Source organism: Quercus lobata, chromosome 5 (genome assembly GCF_001633185.2).
Source record: "Quercus lobata isolate SW786 chromosome 5, ValleyOak3.0 Primary Assembly, whole genome shotgun sequence".
Taxonomy (NCBI): Eukaryota; Viridiplantae; Streptophyta; class Magnoliopsida; order Fagales; family Fagaceae; genus Quercus; species Quercus lobata.
In genome coordinates, this window is record NC_044908.1 from 83868042 (window position 1) to 83878846 (window position 10805).

General features: G+C 30.7%; 1 protein-coding gene across 4 annotated transcripts; it reads right to left on the reverse strand.

The window, feature by feature from the left end:
• Positions 1 to 853: 853 nt before the first annotated feature.
• LOC115992779 (beta-glucuronosyltransferase GlcAT14C-like) lies at positions 854 to 4669 on the reverse strand. 4 transcript variants are annotated; one of them, XM_031117013.1, is made up of 6 exons: positions 4542 to 4669; positions 4339 to 4383; positions 3612 to 4205; positions 2497 to 2578; positions 2077 to 2192; positions 854 to 1560 (listed from the first exon to the last, which is right to left on the reverse strand). In XM_031117013.1, the coding sequence occupies exons 3-6, from the start codon at positions 4129 to 4131 to the stop codon at positions 989 to 991; spliced, it is 1290 nt and encodes a 429-aa protein (XP_030972873.1). In that variant the 5' UTR covers positions 4132 to 4205; positions 4339 to 4383; positions 4542 to 4669; the 3' UTR covers positions 854 to 988. The 4 variants fall into 4 exon arrangements, with proteins under 4 accessions (XP_030972873.1, XP_030972872.1, XP_030972871.1 ...); XM_031117012.1 differs by having other exon boundaries at positions 4339 to 4427; XM_031117011.1 differs by having other exon boundaries at positions 4339 to 4432.
• Positions 4670 to 10805: the final 6136 nt, after the last annotated feature.

Below are 10805 nucleotides of genomic sequence, written 5' to 3' on the forward strand. Positions count from 1 at the left end.
TATTTGCAAAGAATATACCAAGGGACTTCCTCTTGAATTGCGTTAGTGAGGTCATCCATCGCTACTGCAAAAGCAAAATCAACAAACTAAATCACTCTCTAAATATCCACTACCATCATTTGACCCTAAAATAGCTAAATTGTAGGTCTCAAAGTTGGATAAACTCAAAAATGGATAAGAAAAATGCCAAAATCGTGAAAAAAAAAAAAAAAAAAAAAAAAAAAAAAAAAAAAAAAAAACTAAACTAAACTAAACTAAACTTTAGATCCAAGTGTCACCCATTAGCACTTCAATTCCAGCTTTGAGTAACTTGATAATATGAGGATAGTAGCCTTGGAGAGTTTAGAACTCATCCAAACTTATAGACCAAGGTCTTTCCCCCAGTATAAATAGAGGGTTGATCATTAGTCACCAATGACAGTCACACATGTCATCAGCTTGTGGTAAATTTGGTGGTCCTTGACGAACTGATTTAATATTTTTTTTTTCTTTCAATTCTTCTACAACCACACATTTTGCCCCAACTTGATTGCATGGGCAATTGTGATTGGTGAACTAGTTTCATTGGAACCTACCACGTTTACTCCACCATTTACAGTTGCACATGTCATAATTGTGATGAGTAGTGGCACAAAAAGTTGTGTCTATAGACTTTCTCCTCTCTTTTTCCCCTCGTAATACTACTATCTGAACCATGAAGTCTGCTTTATAGTGGCTACATCGTGACTTCTATTCTACATTGGTTGCAAGTTGCAAATTACCATTAGGCAAGGACACTGTTGGTCGATAACATGGGCATGGGTAAGTGTTTTTTTTTTTTTTTTTGGTTAAAAAGAATGGACAGAATAGATTGGAGACAAGAAATTAATCTCTTCTCTTGGCTTACATGACAGTACATTTAAAGGGCAGCTTGTAAACCAAAAATTTACAAATGAATAAGTTTGGCTAAAAGAATTTAATCTAATCAGATTTGGAAATAATTTCCACATCACATGGTTCTTGTAATATTTCTACTTTCTGACTGTTGTTCGCATGGACTAGTTCTGAGAGTCCCTCCCCTAGCAAGTTCAGACAATAGAACTCCAAGTTTGATGCCATAAGGCCCTGGCTTTATAGCATTAATGTTGCCCCAAGTTGAACATAATTCCTCATGCTGCTTTGAAGTCTCTGTACTCCTATTCATTCCTTTGTCTATGCACCATTCTCCAGGAACCAATCCATTTGGCGGACGGTTTAAGACACTGATATCGATTTTGTTTAGCACCCGATCACCTTCTTGAAATGGCCTTGCAAAAACTGTCCCACTAGCTACCATTTTATCATAGTGTAACATGTTTAGGACATTGGCTTCACCATGTGTAGTGTCCCAAATAATGTACCTTAAATCATTGTCCACTGTGGTGTTTTGGAAGTCAGCTGAGTTGCAAAGAACTGTATGGAAGTAGGATTCAAGAGGGTAAGCCACATTGCTGAAGTACATTAATAGTTTTCTTGGAGAATTGTCCCATCCTCTAATGCAGTATTCCATGAATGCTCTTGTAAGGATAACCCAAGGAGAACCTGTTACACAAATAATGGGAATCGGTGCAACATGTTTGCAAATGTAACAATCATACCAAAGTATAAAAAATGTCGTACCCAGTGCAAAACGCTCCCACTTTTACAAGGCCTTGGAGAGGTCATGCCAAACTATACTTAGATGAAATTGATCCTCTGTCATTGCTTATAACAAACTAGTTCTATGACATCAGCCATTATACCAAACTTTTTACATTAATTGCCAAAAAATTTACTTGTTACATCGTCCTTGTCTAGTAAATAGACAATATTAGTCCCCTATGATTTAAAATTAATAAATTAATCTTAGATCTCCTGAAATTGGGAAAAAAATTTGTAATCACTGTTTATGCTCTAAAGTTGGACCTTAATGTTGGAACACTGCATTCCATATTCTTCATATTTTCCTATGCTCTTCTATTTATCTCATTAATGACATTGTTTCAACATTTGCAATTACTCACAGAAGTAAAATTTCTGCCTATAAAATATGTCCATGGGATTAGAGAGGTAACTGACCTCCAAATAATTTGAAAGCATCTGGCGTTTCTCGGGTCTCTACAGCATAGAAAAGTGGACTGCTCTTTTGATTATGCAAACTGGGGTCTACAACAATTTGATTACTCAGTTTCCGCCTGCATCAATGGCCTCCACTTTAAAATTCTGTAGAGGGATAAAAAAATGACTAATAGTTTCAAGGTGCCTGTCAGCAGTGCATCAATGAGCATGTCTTCATCACAGGATGGAGAAAACACAAATAAGATAACTTGTAGAATAGCTATCTTCACTATTGAAATCATTTCATTTGAATCATATCGCTTGCTCTGCATGCTTGATGCAGTGCAACACATTGCCCCTGATGTACTAGTCAGGCACCTCAACTTTCATCAATAAAGTGTGGAAAAACGCATTTGAATTATTTAAATGACTAGCGCTTACTCTTTCCAAATCCAGCTGGTCTTGTTAGTATAATGAACAAAGTTGAGATCCCTTGGCAAGAAAGTGAAAGCATGGAGGAGATCTGCACAAAGACATGAGATTTTTCTTGTTGGAACTAGGGGGTTAATGAAGGTCTTGATGAGACTTTCATTTAAGTGACAAGATGGTCTTTAAGGCAATTGACAACATATATTCTATAGTCAAAACTACCTTGCTTTTATACTATTTAAGTGCTCTGGCTGTCAATGCAGAGTGCAGATAATTTGATTTGCTAGTAATTTAATGGAAATGGGTTAAATAATTATAACTTCTTTGAGATATAACTTATTTGGTAGACCAGCTACTATCAGACAATAAATATGCATCATTATGTGCAAAAGAGGCTGCTAACAAATTTGGAAGTGATTAGTGGTGAGACAAGTATGAACTATTACAACAAAGATAGATGCATGCTTGACAACAGATCATTTAGACATTCTAAAATTTAGGCAAGAAGGACGATTAGCGATAACAGTTAGAACTACTGATAAATACATGTGCTTTCCAGGGTATGTACAACAGTAAACCCAATAGATCATGGGTGATAATTCAGTGGAATAGCATGCTGTGATAATGGTGGGAGAGTCATAATGTTCATGATGAGGTTTACAAACTTTACAGTTATGAAATTTAAAGGTAATATAAGTCTAGACGGGAGATGCAGATAGAAAGGACAGTTATATATCATATATGGTAGTTGGTAAGCAAGCTAAGTCTGCTTGAGTGCTTTTGGCAACCACCAGAAAAACTAGCTTTTTGAGTTTAATCTGGCGGGCCACCCTGAAATAATAATAACTCCCCTACTTTTCTACTTTCAGAAAACAAGCAAAGCACAGACAGTTGGAATAGGGCCATATAATTATTTATGAACTTTCTTTACGTTTAGTCATTTTTTAAACCAAGTTGGTTGGATGGTCCAAATCTAGAAGTGCCTTTTTAATTGATATCAATGTCAACTCCTAGTGCAAAATGAAGTAAAAATACAAGATCTAGAATAATGGAAGTATGAAGTAGAAGAATGTACACAGGCCATAGAAAACAAAAAAAAAAAAAAATGGTGGAAGTGTACTATTTACCATCCTGAGTCATAAGTGGATAGTCTGAAGCACTTAATGTAATGAACCAGTCCCAATCGGTACTAATCTTAAGAAGCAAAGCAGCAGCATGAAGCGTGGCACCTAGAGCTGAGGCACCCATCCGGTTAACAGCATAACTTTTTCCGACAACATGAACATTCCCAAAGGCTTGGAACACCTTTTCGGATTGAATTGAAAGTGCTAAATCTCCCCTTTCATGGTCTGATGATTCAGCATCAAGTTGCAACAAGTACTGGTTTCTTGGATGATATATTGCCTTCAACAACCTCAACATTTTCTTACTTTCTCCATTAGTACCAAAAATCCAGTAAGCAATTACAGGGGGGTAGCCATTCCCTTTGGATGGGATAATCTTTGGTGGCTGATATTCATTGCTTTCATCAGAAAAACCACTTCGAAATGATCGTGATAACACTCCCAACAATAATAAACTAACTAAAAATACCAGAATCCACAAATGATAACCCGGGATCCATGAGTGAACTTTGGATATTCTCATTGGAGTAGCTTGTGAATTTAGGGAAGAGTTGCTTAATTGGCACCCGTAATTTATATCCTCGATTCTCTCAAAACCTATATAGAACCATAACATAGAATGCTATTGAATACTTAATTCAGATCATAAAAACTTAGAACAAATATTTGAAACATTGACTAATACCATAAGCATTTTGTATGAACCATATTGAATAAGTCAAAAGCTTACCATAGGTCAATGACTGCAGCCAAAAGAGACTTTTCTTCTATCTTGCTGTATGATTCAAAAACACAAACGAAAGCCAATACAATGGGAATCTGCACTGCTTATCAAACTTCAAAATTTCATGTAGTCCCATAAACATACTATAGAAATGTAAGCTACCCCAGCAACAAAAAAAAAAAAAAAAAAGTGTGTGGAAGAACTAATACCTTTGGAAACAACAAAAGCTTCAATGAACTTCAAACAAGTGCAATAACTTGATAAATAATCACTTTCAAATATATGATATGTATATAAATGTTGGTTGGAAAAAGTTGAGGTTGAAAGAGAAAGGGTGTGAACAATGTTACATTGTCAAACTAACTATACCAAAATATATATATTATTTTAAAACAAATAATAATAAATAAATAAAACTTCAGCTGAAAGCAAACAAGAAGGGATATATTTTTCAAAGGTAGGCGCGTTCACAACAAGGAAAATAGATTGTCCATCATGGTAGGCCTAGAAAGTGACTTTGAGAGAACATTTTAACCGACCGTGGAAAGCCCACCAATAACCAAACTACATATATGATATAACATAGTAATAAAGTGAACAAAGTAAAATGATAACATCTTAAACAGCAGAAACAGGCACCTCCCAACTCTCTTTGTTCTGTTCATTCTTCTTTGGGTCAAAATTGAACCTCTTTTGGGTATCATTACCAAACCACCATGGACCTTAAGATATGTTGGGCAGTCCATGGACCTTAGGAAAAGAGGAGAGAAAGGCAAAAGAATAGAGAAAAAGAAAAAGAGGAATATTAGTGTTGGGTTTTGTGTGAGAGTCCAAGCCCAATACACACCCGTGTGTAGGTCACCCCTTTTTTTGTTGATAAATTAACGTGAATTTAAATCTTGAGCATCTCTACTAAAAAAAATCAAGATATGCCAATTGAGATACAAAAATCTTGGCAAGTGACCTCCATTACTAAATGTAACGTAACACATACACACCTAAGTAGTAATATGATCTTCCTTGAAAAAATTGTGAAATTTTTTGTATTTTGTGAGAGATGATTAAACTAAACTAATATCATAGAAAAATTCTTGATTCAATTTTTAAAAGATTTTGTTAATACCATCTTCTATATAGAGTATTTAAGTTTAATAAGTTATATACTATTGAAATTGGAAGATTTATAAATGAGATAATTACTTTTAACCTCTTAAACATTTCAAAGTTTGGCTTTGTCTTTCAAGCAGGGTTTTAAAAAAATTAAAAATAAAATAAATTAAATTAATAAAGTAAAGAACGGCCATAATTGTAACATGTCTTTTGTCAAATTGAGTAGAACTAGAGCCATAAGTTTGAATTTTTTTTTTTTTTTTTTTTTTTTTTTTTTTTTTTTTAAGTTTCAACCAATGGCGTTTACTCCTGATAATAACTCTTTATTATCAGACTTTTATCATCAGATCAGGACACCAATTGGTTTTTAGTGTATTCGGGGATTAAACTCCAGATCTCTTATTCAACCATCAAAGATTTTATCAGTTGAGTTAACTAGAACCACCATAAATTTGGTTCTACTTATGAATAAAGTGAATTTGAATTCAATCTCATGCAACTAATATTTAAGGTGATAATCAAATATTAATTCACATCAATTCATATTTTTTTTTCTTTCAATAAAGATAATTAATACATTCATTTGGCTTAACACACGATAGAAATATTAGCTACATTCTAATATAAGTGTGAGTTTGGCATTACAGTTTTACTTAGCTTATTTTTGCTATTATTTATGGATCCCACTGCACTTTTTAGTACTATTCATGGGTCTTATTATATTATTTCAACTAACTTTTACCTTTATCTACAGTACTTTCAGTGAAAAGTTTTCAATTTCAATTAAATAAGTTGTTTCCAAACGGACCCTAAATTGAACAAAAATAAAACCAATTTAATTTTTTTTTTTAGAGAAAAACCAATTTAAATTTGATTTGTTTTATTTTATATCTAGTTTCTTTGGACTCAAGTTATAAGCAATATAGTGGGATGTGTACTTGAAAATGCCAAATTTAAAACCTTTTTTTTTTTTTTGTTGTGAAAATATGTATGTGGAATGCCAAAATTTCAATATTCATTTTTAGATGAAATGTTCATTTGAAATAACCAAATTAAAAGTTCAAACCAACTAGTCTCTAATGGAGATATATTTAGTTCAAATTTCAATTTTTTGAAATTCTTACAAAATTAAAAACAATTAAAATTGATTATATTATTTCTGATTGGCTAGTTTGTATGATATGCCAAATACCTCTTTACTAAGTTGTCAAAAATAAATAATAAAAAAAAAAACTTTATGGCATCAATAATAAATATAAAGGACAAACTGAGAAAGGAAGTATTACCTTGTTGACTTGGCTATAAAAGAAGGAAAATAGGAAAAAAGAAATAAGTTGATTAAAAAGGTAAACAAATATTTATAGATCCCACAATGATTATAATTCTTTTAAAAAAAATTCATACAACTATGTTTTTTTTTTTTTTTTTTTTTTTTTTTTTTTTTTTTTTTATGGATGTTCGTCAAATATGTACACTAAGAGGGTGTTTGGTTCATCGTGATATTACATTACGCCATAATATTATAGGATTCAGATCCTCTAAGTTTCTTAGGGTACTCCACCAAATAGATTTCCTTAAATCTTAACCATTCTTTAATAATTTAATGGTCTAGATTTTGCTATGTCAACATTCCACTAATAATAATCTTAATTGTTTTGTTTGCAACATTATTATATTATTTTAAGAGTATTATTAGTGAAATACTGATATGGCAAAATCTAAACTCTTAAATCATAAAAAAATGGTTAGAATTTAAGGAAATTTATTAGTAGAGTACCCTAGGAAATCTAGAGGATTTGAATCCAATATTATGTTATTATAATCTTACATTAATGTAATCTCAATACAATAATACAACATTATATTGTTTAGGAAAGTGATAAAATTAAGATAATGTGATATATTTTATAATTTTAAATTATGGTAATGTTATAAAAAAGGAAAAGATTTGACTATAAAATTGGTTGTAACCTTAGACTACAACCTTATTCAATATCTTTTTATTGGTGATGAATTTTAACAAATCCATGATTGGATTACATCTTTTTATATATTTCATGCTTGCAAAATTTTTAGAAAATTAAATATCAATAGTTATGTCATCAATAAATTATTCAAATTGCAAGTTTTTGTAGTTTAAAATTATGCATAAAATATAAGCTTATAGATTATATGGTAAATAATATCCGATTGACACAAAATTTAGCATGTGTATTAAGAGCGTAAAGAACAAGCAATTGAATGATTAGATTTTCAAAATATTTAATAATGTTTATTTTATTGAGTAAGGTTGTAGTTTTAGGCTACAACCAATTTTGTAACTAAATTTTGTCCTATAAAAAATAAATTAAATTAAAAACCGACAAAATTTAACTATAAAATTGGTTGCAGCCTTGGACTACAACCTTATAAAATATAACAAACATTATTATATATTTTAAAAATCTAACCGTTAAATTGCGTGTTCTTTATACTCTTAATGCACATGTCAAATTTTGTGTCAATTAGATATTATTTACTATATGATCTATAAGCTTATTTTTTATGTTTAATTTTAAACTACAAAAACTTGCAATTTAAACAGTTTATTGATGATATAGCTATTGATTTTTAATTTTTTAGAAATTTTGCAAGCATAGAGGATTTAAGAAGAACATATAATCCAGTGGTGAATTTGTCAAGATTCACTTTTAATAAAAAGATATTAAGTAAGGTTATCAAGAGCACATCATAGTGAACCAAACGCCTCTTAAGTTGTTTTATTCATATTGATGATTGTTCTTCAAGTATGAACTTTTTTATCAAATTTATTGTTTTTCATTCTCAATTGCTATGAATTATGGAGTACATCGCATCTATCTTGTACAAGATAGATGTACTCCGTCTAGGTGAATAAGAGATCTGGGATTCAATCTCCGGTTACACCAAAAATCGATCAGTGTTTTAGTTTGATGATAAAGATCTATCATCAGTAGTAGATGCCATAAATTGAATCTCTCTTTAAATATATGGATTTTACTAATGTGTGCCCTTAGGGCACACATTAATTTCCATTTTTGGAAAAAAAAATTTCGAAAATTGAAAAAGTAATTACAGTTTTTTCAATTCCCGAGAAAATGTTTCAAAAAATAGAAAGTTTAATGTGTGCCCTTAGGACACACATTAACCGGACCCTAAATATATATATATATCTTGTAAGAAATTAGAACAAGAGAGATGACGAAATGCAATCTCTCTACCTCCAGCTCATTTATCGTTTGGTTATTTTAATAAAAATAAGTTGAAATCTCGTGCATTAGATCATGAATTTATTGAGAAATAATAACTATAAAAACCTCATTTAAAGTACTAACCAACTCATAATGACATTTGTAAGTGGATTTTTTTTTCAATAATAATAATGAAAAAAGGAATTGAAAATATTTTTTGCCTTTGAAAAGTAGTTAAATACCTCTTTAGTCAACGGCCATGGTCTTCCCTGGCTTTTAAACATTTCCCTCCTCCCTCTTATAATTTTTATTAAAAAAATAAAAAATATATATAAAAGTTTACTAATGGTAATGGCCTCCCTAAAAAAAATGCTGATTCCACCATTGTTTTTGGTGCATCCTTATTCGTCTTTGTTGTTATTCTTTAACAAAATAATTTAGATATTTATTACTTCTTATTCGATACAAAACAATGTACAATTGATAATATGTGAAAATTAGTGCCAGTTCAGGATCTACTTATTTTACTGAAATTAAAAACTTTTTACTCAAAGTATTATAGATAAAGATAAAAATTAATTGAAATAATAAAGTAGGACTTATAAATAATACTAAAAATAAATTAAATAATAAGATAAGTTAGTAAAAATAATCTATGTCAAACACATAGAATGTGTTATATGTTGAAAGACTTAAACAGACCTTCCCCTAGGCCTTGTAGCAGTGAACTCTGAAAGAGTTCGAAATCCAACTGAAGCACAAAGTTCCTCTTAGAGCTGCGTGCATTGACATTGACAGAGAGGGATAACATATATAGATAAGATGACAGGTATACTTGCCACTAGCTTCTAATTAGCTTGTTGAGATTTAATATAGATTTTTAAGAAGTTTGATTTTTTGTTTTGTGAGATTGATAGAAATTTTTTTCTAGCCTAATTTAAGTGTTTGTGCTTAAAGTTTCCTCCTTGACTAATCTCAAAAAAAAAAAGTTTCATTCTCGACATTTAAACTTTGGTTCTTATCCCTTCCACCTCACAAAAACTTGTACTTGTGAAATAATTATCGCGCCAATAATGCATGGTGATTGATAAAGTAACAAACCTAAACTATGTATTAAATTGACAAGAACAATTTAATTAAAAATAAAATAAAATAAAGGCTGATGAGAACAAAAAAATGTGTTCAATTGTTTTTTTTTTTTTGGTGTATCCAAAGAATTTATAAAGTAGTAGGGGAAAAGTACACAATTGCAATAGAAGGAAAATTGATAAGAACAATTAAGTTGTTTTTATCCTAAAAAAATTGGCAATTAAAGAGGATATCCATTTGGCACAATCTCGACCCATTTGGTAATTAAAGATGAAATCCTTTTGGCAAAGTTGGCATAATCTCTCTTCTAAATCCAACTTTTATTATATATATATATATATATATATTAAAAATGGGTAAGAATATATTAATTGAATTTGTAAAATTTCTAATCGATATTTAAAAAATATCAAAACTCAATCTCAGTACTAAAAAGTTGAAAACAAATATATATATATATATATATATATAAAGGACATTAAGATAAATTCATTGGACTCTAATCTAATGCTCCAAACATATCATAATATTTTTCACAATTAATTTTACAACTTGTTAACGTGTTAAAAATTTGACACAAAGGCCAAACATTACAAAAAGAATAACCAGGGTTTCACTTTTGGATCAAAATTTCTGATCCAATCTTTACTACTTGTCAATGGAGTAACATTACTTTTATTTGGCTCATCGGTGAAGTAACATTTGCACCAATTTCACATCCATTAAACTCATTGCAAACAAGTTAAGAGTTCTATAACTCTACTTTCTTTTTGATAGATTAACAATTCATTATGTGAGGATTATAACTCAACTTATTAACACTTTTTAATAATTTCAAAAACAGTCAAGATTCAAATCTATCGTTCCATCAGTCAAATAAATAAAACTTATCAAAACCACCACCCCCTCCCCCCCCCCCCCCCCCCCCCCCAAAAAAAAAAGAAAAAAAGAAAGAAAACCTTCCATAATAATTAGAAACAACATGGTACGACCAGAGTGGAAAAATCTAGTCTTTAAATGTATGAGATAATGCGCTTGTGGGGTCAATTGTCAGTGTTTTAAGAC

Coding starts and splice junctions, on each gene's coding strand:
- LOC115992779 (XM_031117013.1), bottom strand. CDS start 4,131: ATGAGAATATCCAAAGTTCACTCATGGATCCCGGGTTATCATTTGTGG. Junction 2,579..3,611: donor TCCACTTATGACTCAGGATG/GTAAATAGTACA, acceptor GTCTTTGTGCAG/ATCTCCTCCATGCTTTCACT. Junction 1,561..2,076: donor TGCTTTCAAATTATTTGGAG/GTCAGTTACCTC, acceptor TTTGTGTAACAG/GTTCTCCTTGGGTTATCCTT.